Below are 21,508 nucleotides of genomic sequence, written 5' to 3'. Positions count from 1 at the left end.
TCATTACTATTTCAGTTATTCTACACTGCAGGTAGTATATAATGAAGCATATGGCCACAAAAAAGGCCTTTTTAATGTTGGGGGTGGTCTTCAAAATGACTGCACTGAAGAGGCTAATCTGACACCTATGTTATAGGATTTTTTGATACTATGTGAAAGCTTTTTTAAATTCTCCCAGGCACTATATTATCTAAAGCTGGCAGAACTATAGTTTTGCTAATTTATTGTATTATGATTTTACTGTATGTGCTGTCATTATTATTCCTATTATTGATTTTATATTGGCTTTTCTAGAATAGATTTTCATTAATTTGCAGGCTACACAAAGAGCTGTGGTTATCGGATGTCTTAGAAAGCAACAAATTAATAATTTTATTAATACAAAACACTGCTGGATATATATACTGCAACAAATGGGGAACATCTTTGTGTTATATTAAATTTTTAACTGTTAATCTTAAATAAAGAAAACTTTAGAAGTTTTTATTTTTTTTCTATTTCATGTTAGTAGTTTCCACATTCTTTATATATTTTAAGTTCTGGACTTCCAAGAACACAGCTTATTCAAAGAAATATATTTTGCAAATAAAATAAAAATGAACTTCTTTGAATTAACTACAGTCCCTAACATATTTGGGATATTAAAACACAATGAAAGGTTTCAAATGCTGTTCCAGAAATATATTCAAAAAGTAATGCTTGTTCTTTATTATTTACACAGCAATTCCTTTTACCCCAATAATTTTGCATCATATACATCTTGCAGCTAAAAATAAAACAAAAATATTCACTAGTTGGTTGGGGATTTGGTGGTCTAAACCATAAATCTGGAATATGTATGCATCCTGGAACCACAAGTAATAAACCTAGTAGAATTGACACAGTTTTCTTTCCTCCTGTGTCAGATAAATTTCAGTTAAGTTTAATGTTTCAGAGAGCACAAAAATCCTTTCTATCCAACATGATTATCAGTTATATAACTAAAATCTACCCTCTATTTCTGCTGTTGCAAAACTACACATACATACCATGCTATCCAGCTACTATTTAGTTTAAAACTATTTTCCAATAAATTGCTCAAAAGGTGAATATAAATTTCATTTTCTTTACAGTTATCTAGATCAGATATCTACAACCTTGCACCTTCCAAATCTGCCAGATTATAATTCCATCATCCCCAGCCAACATGACCTTTCGTAGCTGGGGTGGTTGGGAATAATCTAGCACATTTGCAAAGACCCAGGTTAAGACGCATATTATAGATCTAGAAACACGTGGATTATAAATTGCAATTTGACTAATCCTTTGAAAATGGATTATTTGAAAACAGTAGTAAATTCTTGGTTTTTTAAAATATCCTCTTAAGTTTCAAATCCATGAAACACTGGTCATTTGTGGTTGAAAAGTATGAACTCAGAACTCGCTTAGGTACATGAAAGTCAGTGCAGAATGCTGTGGATCCCAACAGAAAGTCCATTTGAAGAGATTAATAATTTTCAATCAGTATATTTATGATCCAAGTACTGAGTCAGTTCAATTTCAAGTGTAACATTCTTGATTCAAAAACTCTGAAGCCACTTTCACCTAACCATTGGAAAAACAAACTCTCACATCATCTTTTTTCCACTGTGTCCTCATGACAATTCTATCATTGTGCTCCATTCCATGTGGGAGACAGGCTTAAGTCATCCTCACCTGCCAGCATTAGAGAAGCATTTTCCTCCTTATTCTGACATAGCCAAGGGCAGTCTCAAGTTGTGTAAAACTTTTTAGGCTTTGGAGGGATCTCAGGTATTGGGCAGATACAGGTAGTCCCCAGGTTAAGAACAAGTTCCATTCCCAACGTCTGTCCTTAAGTCGAATTTGTACATAAGCTGGAACAGTATTATTGTATAATACTGTATAAGTAGTATTGTGTAATGAACTCAACCACTGTGTATTTAACTCAAAACATTGTATATTTAACTTAAATTTTGCTACAATAGGCTCCATTCTTAACTATGGGTTGTCATAAACCGGGCATTCTTAACTGCTATGAACGAAGACAATAGGGAAAGGACAGGGTTCGGCAGTTGAGACAGCTACTTCATGCTAGTATAGTTTTCTGCTGATTCAAGGATGAGTGTATAGCAGTATAACTTGGCGATAGGGAAAGACCCATAAACTAGCGTGCTTACAAAAGAATTCTTAATTCTAGAAATCAAAATATATTTTTGTGGCCATTCTGTCTTTTCTTGCTTAGTAGAATTCTTTAAACTGCAAAATAAAATGAAGTGATGGACTTTCATAAACTTCCATAATTGGGGCCCATGACTTCACAAAAAAAGCCTTGTTAAGCATTTAAACTATAGCTTGGTGGTTCTGACATCTTACACATCCTGCAGCCAACTGGAAGGATGGAAGGGGCAGGGAAAGATTGAATGATCAAGGTTGCAGATTGTTCCCATTCCAACATAACACAATTTTCATTTATACATAATGTACGAAAAATTATATATGAAAGAAATGATGATGATAACAGTATTTAACTTTGCTATACCTAACAATTAGAGGACGGGTGATCTAGTGAGGTGGTTCCCTTCACCTATTATTTTCTGTTACAGTTTGTGTGTGTATGTAGGTATGTGTGTGTGTATGTGTGTGTGTGTATGTGTATGTATGTATATGTGTGTGTGTGTGTATATGTGTATGTGTTAATGTATTTATAGACTGTTTTTTAACCCTGTTGTATGCTACTCAGAGCTGCTTGAAAAAGTGAGATGAGCAGCTAATAATACACAATACACAATACACAATACACAATAATAAATTGTGTAAATAAATAATCACTCCTATTCACAAATAAGTTTCATCTACAATCTTCTTTACAAGTTAAACTACTTGAAGTTAGTTTAATTGTCAGCTTTGATGGAGTTTGAATATATTTAAATTCCAGAGCAAGATAATAATTGCAGCGTATGCACGCAAATACCTTCCCAAATGCAGCAGAATCTAACACTGATAAGCACTTCCTTTTAGTAAACCTGGGTGTCTATTCAGAAGTAGAATTGCAGGTTTTATTTTTTAAAAAAGCAGACAACTGTCAGACTTCATTCTTATTCTCCAATAATTTTCCCATTCAGATAATTCAACTACCTTTACAGCTGTTCAGTGAAATTAACATTTCTCCTTATTACTTATTTTCATAGAGCCGCTCATTCAAATATGACCTGTACTTCGTGTTTTGTAATCATTTTATATAAGATGTGGCTTGTTTACTATGTCTATTCATATAAACACCATTTGTATATTTATTGTTCGGAATGTTATATAGAATTTGTTTTTAAATTCCTGGTTAAGTTATACACTGAAAATGCATAAATGTAGAAATTGCTTCCAAAGAGTATCTTTAGTGGGAGTTAGCCAATAATCAGTTAACTCAATATTCTACACCTTAAGCTGTTTTAATTCTATAACTTTCCATGGAACTATACCAGTAAGGCCAAAATCCTTAGATTGCTGAATTCAGTGAGACCTGATTTTGATTCTATGAGAGAGATCTTAAAATAGTTTGTAGACTGTCCTATATATAAGTACTAGGCAAGCTATGAAAGATGCAGTCTAGAAGAAGGCATTTTAGATATGAAAATCACAAAGTTTCAGTACGATTTCTTCCCCCAAGGAAAGTTCTAGGGGGAATTTAACAAGGTTATCCCTAAAAAGAAATTTGTCTTTTAGGAAAAAAGTTCATTATTATACAACAACATCACATCGTATGTCCTAGCATTATCATTTGACTTATGCCAATCTTGTTTTAGGCATAATGCTTTTTTTCCATATATGCATACATTCATCCTGTTTTAGCTCCATAGGCTCAAATTGTAACCCCAGGTTGCAAATAACATAAATAGCAGAATCACAAAACAAAAAATGTACCCCTCCCCCTCCCCCTATCATTTCATATAGCTTTAAAATTGGATTAGATTATGTATACAATTAAACAGCTTTAAAATGAGCAAAAACAGAATAGAAACTTGGTATGTCTCAAGATTTAAGAAATGTCTGGTCAAGATTTCAGTTACTTTTCAGTGCAGACCCTTGATTCTAGAATAATTTGTTCCCTGCTGACAATCTTTTAGATGTGTAACCTCCTCCCAGCTTCCTGATTATTAATGGCTCTCTTGGAGACACCATGTCTACCAAGCAGCTTCAATTAAATGAAGCCAAAGCATCTTTTTGTTTTTTACTCTAGCCAAACAATTTTAGGATCAAACTCTTATATTTAATATGTAGTATCGCTCACATTTATGCATGCATGTGGACTTCAAAACATCATATAAACATGAAGTTCTGAGAGGGTTATATATACTAGGTTTAAACACAGTTTTTGGAAGTTTTTTCTGAACTGATGCCCAAAAAATAAAGATCAGCATTACAAATTAGGGGAAACAAATTTTAGACTATATGCCAAGGAGTATTTTGCAGTCCCAGGAACAGATTCCACCTGAATAATTATAGAACTGAACTGTTATGTTTTATATTAAAAAAATTATCTGCTTGACTACGCAACACCGTTCTTCCTTTATGCTTTTCCACTATTTATATTAAGGTGCCATAAACAGAAAGACATCATTACTGCAGCTGTATTTGGGATTATATTGTTATAAAAGTTTTGGCAATTTCTATTCAATTCTATCTCCAACTACTATTCTTGAGTAAAATATTACAAGTCCAGCTTGATCATTTGCTATATTTTATATTCCAAAAAGTTTCTAAAAACGACTAAGCATACCCAATTATTGCCTGGATAGATTTCTAACTTGATTTCAGAACAGATCTCTTAATGCTTCAGAATTGTTTCATGTTTTATGTCTTTCTTTCAGGACATCTAATTTTTTATGAATATAAGGCATAAACTACTTTTCCATCTTTTAAACTTTATCTGCAATCCTAACATTATTGGATTATATTCATACGTATAGTAGATCTAATGAAATCAATAAGACATATGTTAGTAACTTGTTCCCTTTATTTTAATGAGGATACTCTAAGTAACAAAGTCTACATGTAATCGTTGTTTACAACTAAATCTCATTCAGATAAATGGATTGCATTCTACCCAAAAGCTTAGGAGTCAAGATTTAAGTTACACTCTAATCAATTTGCATTCAATTTACAGGCACTAGATCCCTTTGGCATCAACAAAATTTGAACCAGAGCATGGATAAGTGAGAAGTCTATGAAGAGTATGCTTAGAAGCAAGAATATTCACTAGATGTAAACTCCACATGGAATATGGTTAGAAAATGCAGCTTTATATATTTTACTCTTAAATACTTCAGGTACAAGTCTGTTTCATTTAAGTAAGTGTACCTGATGAAATCAGGAACTTAATAGCTTGCTTTCCTTAATGTGGGTATTTATCCCCATGTCAGGATAAAAAATGATAATGTGTGCATGGCTGGGCTTTTTTTTTTTTTTTTTTTTTTGCTATCATTACATACATATAAAGCATTATCAACTTTCTGATCCATTTACCAGTACTACATTGTTCACATATTAAATAATACATGTTATGCCAATACAGGAGTTAATTTTTTCCACTGCAAAGGAAAGAAAAAAATTCATAAATTTTCAAGGGATAAAGAAAAGGAATTCAATTTTAAAGAAGAAAAATAAAGGAACAGATAAGCTATTAACATATTTTTGAATATAAGAAATGTCAGAAGGAAAAGGCAATATGGTTTGCAGTTTGATTAGTCATATTTTTCAAGAAAAAAGTTCTAAATTACTTTGGGTTACAGTTAAGTATAGAGCAACACAAGAATCCTGAAAATATTATTTATGTTGAATTCCATTTTGGTACATATGGAAGGATTACCATGATTTTTACATAAATAGCAGAGCAATTTTTTTCTGAAGATGGTTAATAAAGGTATCAAAATAGACATGTGTAACATTGTGTTTCATCTTGCCCTCAAAATTTATTCTGAAACTAGAGGGAATTATGTTTACTTCAACTCCCTCTAGTTTCAAAGAAGCATTTGTTCAGAGTTCTAATCATCAAGAGGACTATGAAAAACATTATCCCAACAAATCAGACATTAATAAATAACAAAGGATTTTATTGCTGCAAATGCAGCAAAATAAAATAAAATAAGTTTAATAAGGGCATGTAGAACTTACTAAAAGTTTCTTACCATGAGTTACAAACATCAAACAATGTATTTCATTAAAATAAACTTTAAATGTGAATTGGCAGACTCTAACATAAGCCTTCTAACAATTTGGATTTTGTCTAAGATTATTGGAAAGAAATATCCACAAATGTTTTAAAATAATTCATATTACTTTTCTTTGTATCTTTTCTGTCAGGAGAAATTATTCTCTTTCTGTCAATAGGGAAATTATTAATAACACTTTTGTCATGATGCACTTATAAAGAGTTAGCTGTAAACAAAAGGGAAAAAATAAAAAACACATACTGGATTGGAGTTATTAGTGAATTGGAGGTTTTTTGTTGATTAAATGTCATGGTTGGTTCCCCCCCGCCTCCAATTAATCAATTAATGAACTGGATATAACAAGCATTAGGCTTTCTCAACTGAGCTGATATTGGTGAAGGACAACCATGTTTTTAAATGCACACAGTGATCCTGAGCATTATTCTTCAAAAGTACTCAACAAAATTGTATATTAAAGTATTTGGGGGGGGGGTGTTTTTTGTTTTTTGCAGCCCTAAACACACACAGCTGGAAGTTTTACTCAACTCAGTTAAAATTGTTTCTCGGTAACTTCTCACATAGCTTTGTGCATGTAATACATGCATACCACTTTCCTATAATGGATTACAACTCACAATTAAGAGTTTGCAATAAGAATGTGCCCTCAATACTGGAGAAGCTACACATGGTAGTTTGTGTATATTCAAATCCAAATCTTCACTTATTAAATTTGATTTTAATAAAAATCCTAGTTCTTCCTATGTACTACTATATTTCCATTTAACAATATCTATTCTTCTTCTTCGTTGTCCCAGATTTCCAAAAAATAATTGGTGTTGTTTGAGCATTCAACCTTACTCACCTATAAATCTAATTATATTGCTGCTGAAAGATTAAAAGTGAAAAACTATCTAAAAATCTCAATCTGTCAGTCTTTAACAGTACATATATCACAGCCCAACAACTATCTAAGTGAAAGGTCTATGCTGTTGCTATGCCAGTTGCCTACAGCTCGGTAAATCCGAAAGAGTTTGACATCCAAGCTTCTATCACAAACACAACAGCTGAACTATAGTGACAACCATAGACTGATTTCACACGTGATATTAAAAATCAACTCTGAGCTTCTCCCATGCTGTTACTGCTGTTCAAATCTTGCTAACGCTAAATAGTAACTGCAAGCCAATAATTTTTTAAATTTAACATATATTGTAGTCGATGTAAATGTTATATTCATTGCATTAAGCAAATACAGTCCAAATCCCAAATGTAAGTTTCAACATATTTATTCCATTTTAAGTACATTTAATAGGGTAGAGAGACCTAACATCTTCATAAACAAAAGTTACCCAAGGATGAAGCAAAACATGTAGTTACTTAGATGAATTTCTAACACACAATCTTTCAGAATGACACATAATAGATAACTTTTAAAAATATGACAGGATGTTAACAATGTATCTACTAGTAGAGAATATACATAGTCAGGACTGAGCTATATCTTATACATACAAGAAGATACAAATGAAACAATCTCACACTGTCCTTTATATCAGCTTTACACAACATCTCCCAAATATTCAATTATGCTATTTAGCTGTGGGAGGGGAAAGGCTGTTGAAGCTGAGGAGCAGCCATCTAGAACCCCTTTTGAAATTCCCACTATTTTTAGGTAGGGCAACATTACAATCAAGAACTCAGTCAGTTTTTTATGGCTGAATGAAAGTATGAAACTTTGCATCATACAAAGCAATATGGGAACCATCCCCAGAAAATGAGTCTGTTCTTAACATTGCTCTGGATCAGCTCTCCCTACTCTGGAACTCTTCAGATGTTTGAGCTGAACTTCTTAGTAATGTCTTAGCCAACAAATAATGGATGGTATTAGGGATTTGTTTTTAATCCATTCAATCGTGTCCATTTCTCGGGGACTGCCTGGATGCATCCCTGCAGTTTTCTTGGCAAGGTTTTTCAGAAGTGGTTTGCCATTGCCTCCTTCCTAGGGCTGAGAGAAACTGACCGGCCCAAGGACATCCAGCTGGCTCTGTGCCTAGGTGGGACTAAAATTCACAGTCTCCTAGTTTCTAGCCTGATGCCTTAACCACTACACCAAACTGGCTCAGGGATGTTTAACTGGCCTAAAACATGGTGTGCATACAGAGTTTTTAGGATCTACGTCACCCAAAAAAGAAAAGAAAGAAAGAAATCCAAGCAAGGATGCCCCAATTACAGAGGCAAACAAACCCACTCTGGTCTGGGGCACAGATGCAGTTTAACTGCTTGAAGGAGCACCTGCACTTTGGCCAAAAGAACTTAGCTACAGTTTAGCAGCTCATCTTCCAGGCAATGTTAATCCCCAGCAGTAGTATTGTTGCAGTCCCAAGGTTAATGTCACCCTTTTGTCAATTCTAAAATATCATAAAATGTTTTTGAAAGATAAAAGAAGATCATAAAAGGCAATCACACATCTTCAGTTTGGCCCAAGCTGACTTTTTTTTAATTTCTTTTCACTGCACGTATCTGTTTATTCAAATTTCCAGCTGTTGCACATAGGGATTTGCTTATGAAATCAGAGGGAAAAAATCCAGTCTCCAAACTACTTTTTTAATACTGTGATCCTAAGAACAATATAGAAATGAAGGGATGATAACATTTACCATGATTTGTCCAAGGAAATAAGAAAAATTAAGCCAGCCCCAAGTCTGAAATACTAAATGTTTATGACTTACACTACCTGTTGGCTTTCTATTTTGCCCACTTCCTTGAATTGATCATACAAAACATATTCCAGATAGTTCTGCCTAATCATTTGGGTACCATAGACAAAGACAGAGAACACAGATGTCTCCTGCTCTATTTTAATAAAGTTATGCTACTGTGGAAGAGGGCAATAAGGAATGCCATGTGAAATTCTATATTCAAAGCTGGATCAATTTTAACATTTCCATACTCTCTTTGGTACGCATTGTTTTTTAAAACAATTTGGTAACATTTTTCCAAATGCCAGCCACAAATCTAAACAGGCAGGGTCTTTCTTCTCATAGACCTGTCTTAGGTAAGAGTGCGCTCTGAAGCTACCCTGCCTTCCATCTTATTAATAAATTGACTGGTCTTACATACTGGCTGCATTATCTAGAAAAGCGTTTCTCAACCTTAGCAACTTTAAGATATGCGGACTTCCAGAATTCCCCAGCCAGCATGCTGGCTGGGGAATTCTGGGAGTTGAAATCCACATATATTAAAGTTGCCAAAGTTGAGAAACACTGTGCTAGAAGATCCTCAGAGATGGTTGCATTATACTCACACAACTGCATTAATATAATTTGCACCAACATGTAATTGTGCCTTGAGTATTTGTACCTTGGTTTGAATATGTGGTTAGACGTGCCCCAAAAGTACACCAGTATGCTAGCAAAAAGATCTTGGTCCTTGGCTTCCTAAAGAGCAATTACCACAGAGAAAGTTTCAGAAATATCTGGTAAAATGCAGTTAGGTTTTTCCATGCATGAGTTAGCTATCTGAATCCTACTCCTAAATATTAATAGTAATATGACTGCTACTAGCCATGTAATAAAAGCAATAACAATATGCTTTTAATCAACCCAGAGTTCTCACTCAAGACACAAATGACCAGGCTCAACTTATCCTACTTTGGGCACATTATAAGAACACCCAGCTCTCTGGAGAAGGCTGTCATGCTGGGAAAGGTGGAAGGAAAGAGAAGAGGATGACCAGCAGCAAGGTGGATGGACTGAGTTACAGTCGTGATGGGTGCACTGTTGGAAGACCTGAAGGACCAGGTTAGGGATAGATCATCACGGATAAAATCTAACTGTGTGGTCGCTAAGAGTCGACAATGACTTGACAGCACCTATTCATCATCATCATCACTGTCGCAAAGAAAGTTGTGTCTCACTTTTTTTTTTTTCAAAGACAAAAATAGCCAAAGTAATCCCCGCTACCCAACCCAGCACAGGAGTAAAAAGGCGACACAATACTGTCCCCCCACAAGAAAGGCCTCCCCACACCCCACCCAGTGGCAACACCGGAAGCTCTTGAGCCCTGCGACTTCTCCTCCAGCTGGAGGCCACAGCGCCCAGACCTCGAGACTGAGTGGAGAAAAAGCCACGCCCTCGCCGGTGTCTCCCCTCCGAAAGTTTCCAAGCGTTCCGGATCCCGCCCCAGAACGTTCGAAGCCTCGGCGCCGCTCTCCCAGCAGCCCTCGCCCCGGAAAGGAGGAGCGGCGCGAGGGCGGGGACGGGTGGGGGCCTCCCTGCTCCTCTCCTCGCTGCCTGCGTCCCTGCGCGCTGGCCGGGATTACCAACCTCGCGGCAGGTGACTAGAACCCAGCCTCAGCCTCTCTCTGGACGCCTGACAGATGCGCCACGTACAGACACACATTATGGTCACCTCCTGAGCCCAGTCGCCTGCCCGCTTCATTGCTTGTCCCCCAACGGAGGGGAGGGAGGAGGGCAGACACACGCGTCTCGCCCTCGGGTAAGGAAACGTGCAAATCTTAGTGTTAGAAAGCGCAAAACTCAAAGAATCGACGGAAAAAGAAAGGAAGCGACCGACTGCCTGACAGAATCCGGGGGCCGTTTGATGAACCTTTTCCTCCATCACCCCCCGCCCCGCTCTTCCACTCCAAGAGACCCCCGATAAACTCAATAGGACTTCTGCAAAAAAACCTGCATTAGCGTGGGGTTGCACCTCTGAATGTACGCGCACATCGATCCGCACATCGTAAAGCCGAGTGTCTGGATGCGCCCAGATTTAACAGTAGTATAGAACGAAATGACGAATCCTGAAAATGTAAGCGTGCGTTTTGTAAGTTACGCAACCCCCCCCCCCCCACACACACACACACTTTTTTTGGGATCCCAATAAGCTAGTTGGAACTATCTGATCTGCTGTTTTGCAAGGCAAACGGATCAAAGAAATCCAACGGTTCTGCATGGTGGGGATTCTGAAGTGGGAGAGCTGAGAAGAAGACACGGTTGTTCGGACTGGGACAAGGTTTAAGCTGCTATCGGCGTTTGCAGAAAGCCCTGTGATGAGTTAGCGGCAAGGAATATATTCCTTCGATCGCGTGTACGAATGAATTAAATTTCAGTGTCAAGTATCAGAAGGTTAGGAGAATATTGTGTGTAGATAAACCTTGCCACCCCTTGCCCCTGGGGGAGCCCCATACACAATGTGGAGATGATGAATGGGCATTGGGAGAGGAGATCGAAGCGAGGGCCGCCTTGCCTCCACTCTCTCCTACAAAACTATAGGGCAATTAATTGTGCCTTGTCCCCTCATCCTTCATCTCCTTGTGGCACATATCGATGGAGATTACTGCTGATGGACCATTTTATCACCTTAAATAAACAGTCACCACCTCTTCTAACCTCAATCTAATATATGGGCCGCAAGTCCTCCCTGTAAAGTTGCTGCTCCTGCTAGGGGAAATAAAAAAAAAAAAAAACCCAGTGGAAAATAGCTACAGTACGTTGAAGTTATTATAGCAATTTGGGAAATATATATACACATACATACATACAGATTTAACCCTAAGAGGCTCCCCTCCTCCTCCTCCTCCTCCTCCTCCTCCTCCTCCTCCTCCTCCTCCTCCTTTTCCCCACCGGCTGGGAGTGTGGCAAAAGACACCCCGCCAAGCGGCTGAATGCGCAGAAGGGGGCGGGCTGCTGAACCTGCTGGTTCGTTTCACAGGATGCAGAACAGTGAGGGGAAGAAATGTCCCTTCTTTGTTTTTAAACCTCCGGGGGCGGGTCAGCAAGGGAGCAAAGATATCTTTTAAAACTAGATTTCAAGAACATAAAAGCAGGTTTTAGGATGCAGTGCTAAAGGCATGGTCTCTCCTCACCCTTCAAGAACATAGCCTTTGGTTCTTTCTGCCTTAATTAAGGATTTCACTCCGTAAACTGCCCTCACTGAAAGAAGGTGCCTTGGAAGGTGCCTGCCTGCTCATACAGTAACCACAAACTGCTTAAAGGGGGTTAAAAATAATTGAGCTAGGCCAAAAATGTTTCGTCTGGATTATCGCTCTTCATTACTTTGCATATCTTAGGATGGGAAACCTCCCACACCCTAAAAACATTGAACTTGTTTACACATGTGGACGCTGTGAAAGAAAAGGACTTTTTCATCTCCAGTGAAAATACCCTTACTTGCTCAGAAACCTTGGGGTGCATCTAACCTTTACAACACCAGACCGCTTGTTTCACCAAATCCATTTGACTCCCAGTTCTCCCAGCTTGCTGTGATTTCCTCGCTAGAAACATTTCCTCTAGAAACAGCGGACCTTGAACATTGGAAAAAATAAATAAAAATCAATCTGTGCAGGCAATGTCTTCTGAATGTTAACCTCACATTAATTTATGTCAAGGACTGGAGATTCCTAAGTGCCAAATACAGCAATCATGTATCCATTTATCTGGAAGTTGATGTATAAGTGAAGTAATAACTGTTTATATTTTTTAAAGTGTGAAATTGCAAAATTAGCTACTATTCATTTTATAAAATCATTGCCATGCTGCAAAACAGATGCTTAACAGAAATGTATAAAGTTACATGGTATTATGTCATTTTCAATTATCATATATTAATGTCAGTAATAATAAATAGCATAACATTATAATGAATATTAATAATTATATTGGTGATATAATGAGTATGTTAATTAATATTAATCTAGGATTAAATACAACAGCTTTTTCTTTGCTTGCACTAGAGACTTAATTAAACTTTAACATTACAGTCCATATTTTGCCTGGAAAGCATTTAGACTGAATAGTGTTACTGACAGCTGGATTTGTATCCTAATTAAGCAAAATATTGGAACTCAACTCATTAAAGCTTAGGCTCCATCTATGGAGTAAAGGCACACTAAAATTAGTACATGTGTTTTGGGTAAGAGTGCTAAATGACAAATCCAATAACTTGCTTTAACTGGATTATAAGGGCTAAGGGTGACAAATATATTTGTTTTAGAACAGTCAAGGCAAGATTAATGATGGGGAATAGGGCAAACAAATGAAGACATCATCAACACTCACAAGTCCTTGTGTTGGAGACTAGACTGCCCCCCCCCTCCAAAATTTCTGACCTTCTGGCCCAGGACTTCCGAATGCATAACTACTTTTGTTTAGATATCGTTCCCAATCCCATCAAGAAACCTGGGCGGTTTCCGAAGTATTCACCTCCAATTGCAATAGAACTCATGTCTTGTGCGTGCTGCTGAATCAAGCAAATTGCACGCACATCCAGCAGATGCCTGTTTTGCGTTCTTGTTCCGGGCAGTGGGCACATTCGAATGGGTCAGGCAGCATGCGAAATGGTGAAACAAAAACAAGCTTCATTCGTTTAGGCACCAGAAGTGCCGGTCGTGGGAGGGGGGAGAAAGTGATGGAAAATCTCTGTTTCACGCTCAGCTCTGGTGGCCTTTGCTGCCAGCTCGCAGGATTCTGCCCAATTAGGTCCCTTCAAAGAGCAGAGCTCTCCTTTGCACTGGATCACAATTTCACCCACTGTAGAGATAGGAGTGGTACTTTGCCTGCGACCCCCGCCCCCTCCTTTGTCCTGCGCCAATCCCTCCTTCTCTTTTGACGGTTCCTGGTCTCCGCTGGGGAAAGGATTTGGGAACCTATTTGCCAGCCACGGAACAAGACACACCCGGCGATGAAGTTACGGCCAGGGAGTGGAAAGAAAAGGAGCGGTGCTCGAGGTCCGGGCATCGTCGGCCCGATCCACCAGCCTCAGCCCACAGCTCTAGCACTTGGCCTGCTGCCAAACGGTGGGAAGGAAGTCCTGTCGGCAGCAATCAGATCCTCTTCAGGGAGGAGGTCGAAGCTGAGGCTCGGGGTGCGGGAGGGCCGGGGTGTGTTGGAGCGAGCGAGCTGCCCCGCTGGGGCCTAAACCCGCCCCACGGACGGTTGAGCTCCACTGCCAGGACGAGCCATCCTTTGGAGTGACTGAAGGCCACCTGGTGGCTCTTGCAAGCCACTCTGGGAACAAGCGTGCAACTTCAGAAAACTTAATTTTAATTCTGGAAAAAGAGAAAGGAGAGCCTTTTTTAAAAAATTCATCCTCTTGCTCTTTATCTCCCAGGTTACCGATTTTTGTTTCCGAGAAGTAAAGCTACCTATGTTGGCAATTAAAAGCGCCTCTTAGAGTCTCTTAATTTGTGGAACCAATAATTTATGGGATCTCCTCTCTCACCGCCTTTCTCTAATCGCCCTGCGCTTCTGGAGGAAAACGACGCGCTCCAGTATCAGGTGATACGCAGCGAGGCAGGATCTGGAGAGGAGCGTCTGGGAAATGCGGGAAACGAATCCAAACTGACGCCCCGCTTTCAGACGGCAGTTAAAAAGAGAAAAGTTAAGACTACACTATCCCATTGAATACGAGGCAAAGAAAAAGATCTAGGACTGTGCCCTTCTTCACTCCTAAATTCAGAGTAAACATGGGTCGGATTTGGCTCACTTTCTCAGGAGTACTCCGCACTGAGTACCCTGGGATTTACTTCCAAGTAAACGTGCATTGTTGCTGTTTGAGTACCCTGATTTCTAAAGACATTTACCTTTATGTAAATTCAACGCATGTGTAGTCTTATTATATTACTATAATTAAAATCTGCTATATGAGAAACTGGGAAATTTCTGTAACTTTGGAAGGAAACTTTGGTTTCAGGTTGAAATATCCATTCGAATGATTGCTTTTTTTCTGCCCGACCAACCTGACCATTGCAACCGTACTCTTTAGAATTAAACTGATGTAGTTCCCAGTGTTAGTAGTTCCCAGTGTTAGGATTAAAATATTCTTACTCAGTCTTTGTCTGGATTGCACCAGTGGTACAGATCTATACCAACTGAAGCCCAAAATTAATTTGATGACTCTCTAACTTGATTGGATTTGTTTCTAAGGAAATATGGTGAAGGTGTAAATCATACAATTTGAAATAGGATGTTTCACTGGGCTGAAGAACGACTATCTTAAAACACTACGAATAAAACTTATTAGAAGAAAATAAAACTGCAATTATATTGCCAGTATTTTCTCACAATACGTATTATTTATAGGCTGTCATTATGTTGTTATTTAAGATATCTAAACAGATTTTTAAACAATTCCAAATGCCATCCACAATGCCAGCAAATGCAACACAAGCTACAATCCTGGAAAAAGGCGCTCTGTCAAAATCTGTATTCTTTGGGAAAAAGAAAAACTATCAAAAAAGAATTCCCCCTTGTTTTCTATAAAGTAAATGCAATTCTTTTAATAAAAAATCATTCTGAAATCCCCCATTCCATATTGGTTTTGACACTCAACTAGGCTTCTGACATACTTTTGAAACAAACTTCTTATAAAATGGCTTGGACACTAGGAGGAAAACCCAGTGGCCTAGTGTTAATGATGTGAACAAGAGCGGAAAGGTATATGATATTTCCAAAGGAGCGGGGCGGTGGGGGGGGGGGGAATAAATGAGTTTGAAAAAAGTTAAACTTCTTCCTCCCTGAGTGTATTCCCAATGAAGGGAAAAGTCTTTTCAACTCGGACCTCAGAATCCCTCGCTACACCTCAAGAGGAAAACCTTGAAAGTAAATAAAATTAAGTAAAACCACTTATTTTCAAGAAAGTTCCACTAAGATAAGGCTTTGATAAACAACCTAATGTGGGATAACTATGTTTTCCAGAGAACACTTGTAACAATAAGTGCCATCCAAGATTTAACTAAAGCTTACTTCTAAGTTCATGAAACTTTGGGGAAGGGAGTCCTTGCCTTGCATTGAACAAGGCGCACTGCAACATGCAAGGATTGAAAGGCCGAGTTTTAAACGTCTTTCTGACATGCTTAATTTAGATGCCAAAGTAAACTGTAGGCATGTTTCAGATAGCTAGGAGGTTGGCTAATCGGTCCTGCGCCTCTCATTTAAGAGTGGATTTGGGATGGTTGTACTTCCTTAGGGATTTTTATTGTAATCTTGCTAGGCACAATTCCCTAAGAGCCGGCTCAGTGAACACGGGCGAATTTATTTCCGAGTAAAACTTATACAGGTTTGCTTCAGAGCTGGGCTGTGTTGACGAATAAACTCGGATGAGAGGCCTCCAAACACCAAGAGACACTTGACAAAAGAAACGACCCGTCTCCCCGCATCCAAAATGCCCCCAAGCCTGAGCCGCGCCTACAGAAAACTCAGCGGGTAGCGGTACGTACGATTGTTGGGGTCCCCGGTGTGCTGGTTGAGGGGAATGATCTCCATGCGCTGCTGCCCGTAGAGGTAATAGTCCAGCTCTTCGGCGGTGCAGCGAAACCTGGGCGCCCCCCTCTCGCTGCACTTGGCCAGGCTGCCGCCGCCTCCGCCCCCTCCCAAGTCTTTGGTCTGCAAGAGGGAGGCCGGGGCTGCGGTTGCGGGGTCGGAACTTTGGATCGGCCCGAAGACAGGGATCTGCGCCATCGGCAGCGAAGTCAAGCTGGCCAGGGAGGCGGCGGCGCAGGAAGATGGGGCGGACGACGGTGTGGAAGAAGAGGACGAGGAGGACGAGGACGAGGACGAGGAGGACGAGGAGGCGGCCGAAGAGAGAGAGGCCGGGAGCTGTCGGAGGCTGTCACACGTTGGGTCGACGGCTCTTTCGGGCGCCTGGAGGGGGTGGCCCAGCAGCCCTGCGCTGCCTTTCAGCTGGCTGCTGGGCGGGAAAAGCTGCTGCCAGTGTTGGAGGTAAGCCGGGTCCACCTTGAGGAAAGCCGATCCGCCGGGGTCGCCGGGCTTCAGCATCTCCGCGAGCCTGGGGAGGAGGAAACGAGGGGGGGGAGAACACTGAAAAGTCCTGCCGGGACTTCGGTCACCTAGGTGGGTTGCCAGCCCCCTGGACAAGCGCGGAGGGAGATATGCGGGGTCTTTTACTGAGCGCCCACCCGAGATTTTCTCGGCACCATTGAGAACCGGGGAGGCTTGTTGAGGTTCAGGCGCAGCGCCTGACAGACCAAGACCCCAACTTTCGAGGGAGGAGGAATGGAGGAGGAGCCCGGGGGCTTGTTTGGCCAAGGCTTTGACCTCTCTCCTCTCCCCCACCCTCACCCCACAGAGCTCCAGAAACTTCCCGCTCCTCTGGGTTGTATTTCCCCGCCAGATTCCTGCCGTCTTTCCACCGCCCCTCTGTACATCCTACCGCATCCCCCGTCCAGACCTCTTCCACTCCAACCCAGGGAGGCCGCCCCATTGCTCTCCACGGGTCGAAAGTCCTCTGGTTTTCCGCATCCCCACCCGAAAGGAAAGGGAAAGGGAAAGGGAAAAGGGAAAGGGAAAGGGAAAGGGAAAGGGAAAGGGAAAGGGAAAGGGAAAGGGAAAGGGAAGGAGCCGAGCCAGGGAGTCTCGGGGCAAGCGAGGCCGCTGGCTCGGTCTGCAGCGTCCCGGCGAGAAGTTGGCTCGCGGAAAGAAAACTTCATCCAATCGCGGCCAGGAAGCAAAGCGCCCTGATAGGCAAAGCCCCCTCCTCGTTGCCCGGATGCCGACCTTTCCTAGTACCTGAGCTGCACGGATTTGGAGACGAGGAGGAGGAGGAGGAGAAGGAGGAGAACTCTTCGGTGTCCCAGCAGATCCAAAGGAGGCGAAGGAAAGGAGGAGGTCGATTTCCGACAACCTGGACTTCGAGCGACGCGGGGAGGGAGGGGAGAAGCGGCCGAGGCCGGAGGGGTGTCGGTTGTCCGGCAGGGAGAACGGCTTGCCTCTTGCTGGCGGGCGCGCTCCTGCTGTGGCTTGCCGGCGGACGCAGCTGGGCTCCGCCGCGTTCAGCGCGCTGGCCGCCTTTGGGTTAGACACGTGGGTTTGACGACAGCACCAAACACAAGCGCGCGGGGGAGGGGGAGGGGGAGCGGGAGAAAGTGGCGGATCTGGGGCTGAGAAGACCCGCGCTCCTTTCCCAGCCCCCCTTCGTGCCCCCCCCCCCCGGCCCGCACAAAGACGCGCGTGCGCGCACCCATGCCGCCTCGGGGTCGGCTGAAGTTGCGAGCGTTCGGAGCCGGAGGAAAGGGCCGCTGCTGCGGTTCCTCGCAAGTTCCCGAGGAGGCTTGTGTGGAAGGCAGGACGGGCACGCGGGCAGCACGCGGGCGGGCGGGAGATCGGCTGCCGCGGGGGACTTTCTCAGTTCCGGAAGAGAGCAAGATGGCCCGGCGGCGTCATGAAAGAGCAGGGCCGCCCAAAGGGGGACTTGTTAAGAACGAAATCGCCGAGGAGCAAATGAGGATTCGTTGGGCGTGTGAGCGGGCCATTTCGCTGATCTTGAAGTCGCGTCAGACAGGAGATGTTCACATCCTTGGCCTGTTACTTTCCCTCCGTCTACCCTCCCCCCCCCCCCCCCCCCCGTTCAGACCTTCAGCTAAAGTCAAGCTCCATTTTCGAAACAATTCCGAGCTTGCTTGCTTTCGTTTCTCATAGTCCTTACCCTGGTTGCCAATAACAGCCGGGGACCCGCACCTCGGCCAAGCGGTCAAGTCCAATCTGCCAACACAAGACTAAGCTTTGTGGACGACCACTTATTATTGTGCTCCAGACAACACGGGTTTCCTTTCCCAGACTGGGGTGCATACTTCAGTCTTGTCTGTATGGCCGCCACTGTGCAATATTTATCATCAGGAACTAGTCTAAGGAAGTTATAAAGCGTTATAAAGCGCTGAAGAAGCGTTTCACTATTTTGCCCTCAAATAAATGGAAACCGACCCGACCGCCCTATCTAGTAGTTGTGTGTGGATAGAGAGACGTTTGATCTATGAATAGGTTCATGTCTTACCCTCTGAGTCAGGTTGGTTAAATATAAGATTGGAGGCATTACCAATTAGCTGATAATCGGAGCCAATTATCCAGCCCTATTATTTCAGGCTGTACATTACGGGAACGGAATTCTGTCCGCGAAATGGACAAGAAGCTTCCACAACTGTGGAAGACCTTCCATTGCAGGCAGTTGGGTTAATTATGAGTAGTAATTAACCAAAAATAAATTGACCTTTCTCTCCGTGCACAATGCACTTCACACACTAGAATACTTTTCATAAATCCATTTTTTGCACAACCTGGTTCTCTCCCACCCGTCGACGCACAAACTTGGCTTTTTATGGAGGGAGCCTGGGAATTCTGTTGTTGTTTAGTTTTTGTCTGTGTCTAAGGAAGGACATTTTCACACAAATCTGAACAGAACAGCTAGGGCTAAACGCGAAAAAAAAAATGTTTTGACTGGAGTCATTGTGACAAGGTCATCCATCATTTTTCGGGACAGATTGATAACACCTAAGTTAAAGGCAAACATCAACCAAGGAGGCGGGCGAGGGAATATCTCTCCCAATAACACCTAAGTTAAAGGCAAACATCAACCAAGGTCTGTTCTCGAATATCAAACCCATTCGGAGATATCAAATGGATCGCTAGCCTTTTCATTGGCTTTGATTCATTGGAGGGTGTTTGGTGCAACGATTTTTCACTGCTTCTTCTCCAGTCATCGCCTTTTAAAGATACTGACATACAGTAGCGTTCTTTGCAGCATTAGAAAGTTGAGCTCCTAAAAAGAAGTTTTAGATCAATGTGAGGAGGTACAAACTCGAGAGTAAGGCAGAAGGAGAGCTATTTTGCACCCAAGAGGGTTCTTTTCTCGATGTTCAAGAGCACAGAGCCCTAGATGGTACTGTGAATCAATAAAAGTTACTTCCGAGTAAATTGAGGCCTGAACTTCAATTCACTCGAAAGCAATAGTCCAGGTCCAGTTCTATGGTCCCTGTTAGAAATGTCTTGTTTTATTTATGGCCCCGCCCCGCCCCTTCCAATAAAACAACAATTTATATTACTGCAAGGTTTTTGGTTTTTTGTTTTCTAATATGCGAGGAAAGCAACAGGATTAGCAAGTGGGGCGGAAGAGGGGAAGGGAAGGGAAGGGAAGGGAAGGGAAGGGAAGGGAAGGGAAGGGAAGGGAAGGGAAGGGAAGGGAAGGGAAGGTTCGTTGCAGCTGTTCACTGCCTTGTCAATAGCTCCATTAGTCTTCCAGGCTAAGCTGGAGAACCGGAGATTCGAAGAGGGCGGATCGGTAGAAGACTCTCTGCGCGAGCGAATCTCACGGAACCGTTTCGAAAAAAGCGCTGCGGGAGGATCCGCGATCAAACTGAATACTGAAGGATGAATGCCAGGCTTCACGGTGCCCCTCCCTTCAACCACGCTCCATTTCCTCATGCGCCGGCCTGCAGAGGCGCGGATCTTTAGGTCTTTCTTCCCACCTTAGATGGTGGTGTTTCAAAAGTCCAAGACTACCGGCTGAGCCTGAAAGTTTTTCCACACAGGTCTTCCCTCACTTCGTGCGATTCAGCAAAGGCTAAGATCTTCCAGGCATGATGGCCGGGGATGATGGGAACCATCATCTAGCCACTAGGCATGCTGGCAGGGGATGATGGGAACTGCAGTCCGATATATCTGGACAGCCTCAGATGGAGGAAAACCAGAGGGTCCTTCCTTTCCCTCTTCCCTCAGAGAAGCCTTCATCTCGGCTTCGTGTCTTCTAAGGGGCTAGAACCGGGGAGGCTCCGAAACTGGGGACGTCCTTCCCAAGGGGTTTCTCCTCCCGGTAACGCTCGAGCATCTCGGTGGGAGATGGAGCAACTGCTCTGGTAAACGAGCGGGAGTGCGGGAGTGGATGTGTGCCGGGCTCTGGACGTCCGGAAAATCAGCGCGATCAGCCATCGGAGCCGAAACTGAGCCCCACAGGAACCCCAAGGAGTGACCCCTTCCTCTGCTCCATTCAGGCAGGGCCAGCCTCTGCTCAGCCCGGCCTTTCTTTTCTTCTTTGCTCTGAATAAGCCTCACCTTAAGCTTTCGGGGTTTTCCCCTTTGCTGGTTTTCAGATAGTGGCTTCTGCGTTTACAGAGGTCGTGAGCGAGACCCCCCCCCCCCGCAGACTTTGCACAGGCACGCGCCCACCCTTCCCCGCCCCTCCCTTTCCCATTGGATTTTTTTTTAATGATTATTATTTATAGGGCGAACAGAGAAACAAATCACATCGACCCTTTCGAAAGCGATCACACTTTGATAAAAATCCACCGCCCACACCAAATCGATTGGTGAATATTTGTTAGGAATCCATTCCCAGAGAAATAAATAAGGAAAGGCGAAGTGTATTACATGCAAAAAGGTGAGATGCAGTGGTGTTTTTCTTCATTGATTAATGACCTCTAAAATAAAACAAGCAGGAAGAGGAGCCAGGATCGATAAATTAACTGCCCAAATCCATCATTTTTTTCCCTGGGAATATTGCATATATCCCCCCCCCCT

The 21,508-nt window shown here is 42.2% G+C and overlaps 1 protein-coding gene across 3 annotated transcripts in view; it reads right to left on the bottom strand.

Annotated features, from left to right (window-relative positions):
• PRDM6 (PR/SET domain 6) overlaps positions 1 to 18,441 on the bottom strand; it is a 98,883-nt gene extending 80,442 nt beyond the window's left edge. For all 3 annotated transcript variants that reach the window (XM_088130114.1, XM_088130112.1, XM_088130113.1), the window contains exons 1-2: positions 17,732 to 18,441; positions 16,423 to 16,991 (exon numbers count right to left, since the gene is read on the bottom strand). In XM_088130114.1, coding sequence (XP_087986240.1) covers positions 16,423 to 16,981 — 559 coding nt within the window. In that variant the 5' untranslated portion in view covers positions 16,982 to 16,991; positions 17,732 to 18,441. The remainder of the gene's footprint in view (positions 1 to 16,422; positions 16,992 to 17,731) is intronic.
• Between the last annotated feature and the right edge of the window lie 3,067 nt (positions 18,442 to 21,508).

Source organism: Python bivittatus, unplaced genomic scaffold, assembly GCF_059951505.1.
Source record: "Python bivittatus isolate LINGU-HERP-01145 unplaced genomic scaffold, Pbiv_v1 ctg000850_np1212, whole genome shotgun sequence".
NCBI classification, from domain to species: Eukaryota; Metazoa; Chordata; class Lepidosauria; order Squamata; family Pythonidae; genus Python; species Python bivittatus.
The sequence above is the reverse complement of the archived record's forward strand: the minus strand, read 5'-3'. Positions and strand labels throughout refer to the sequence as shown.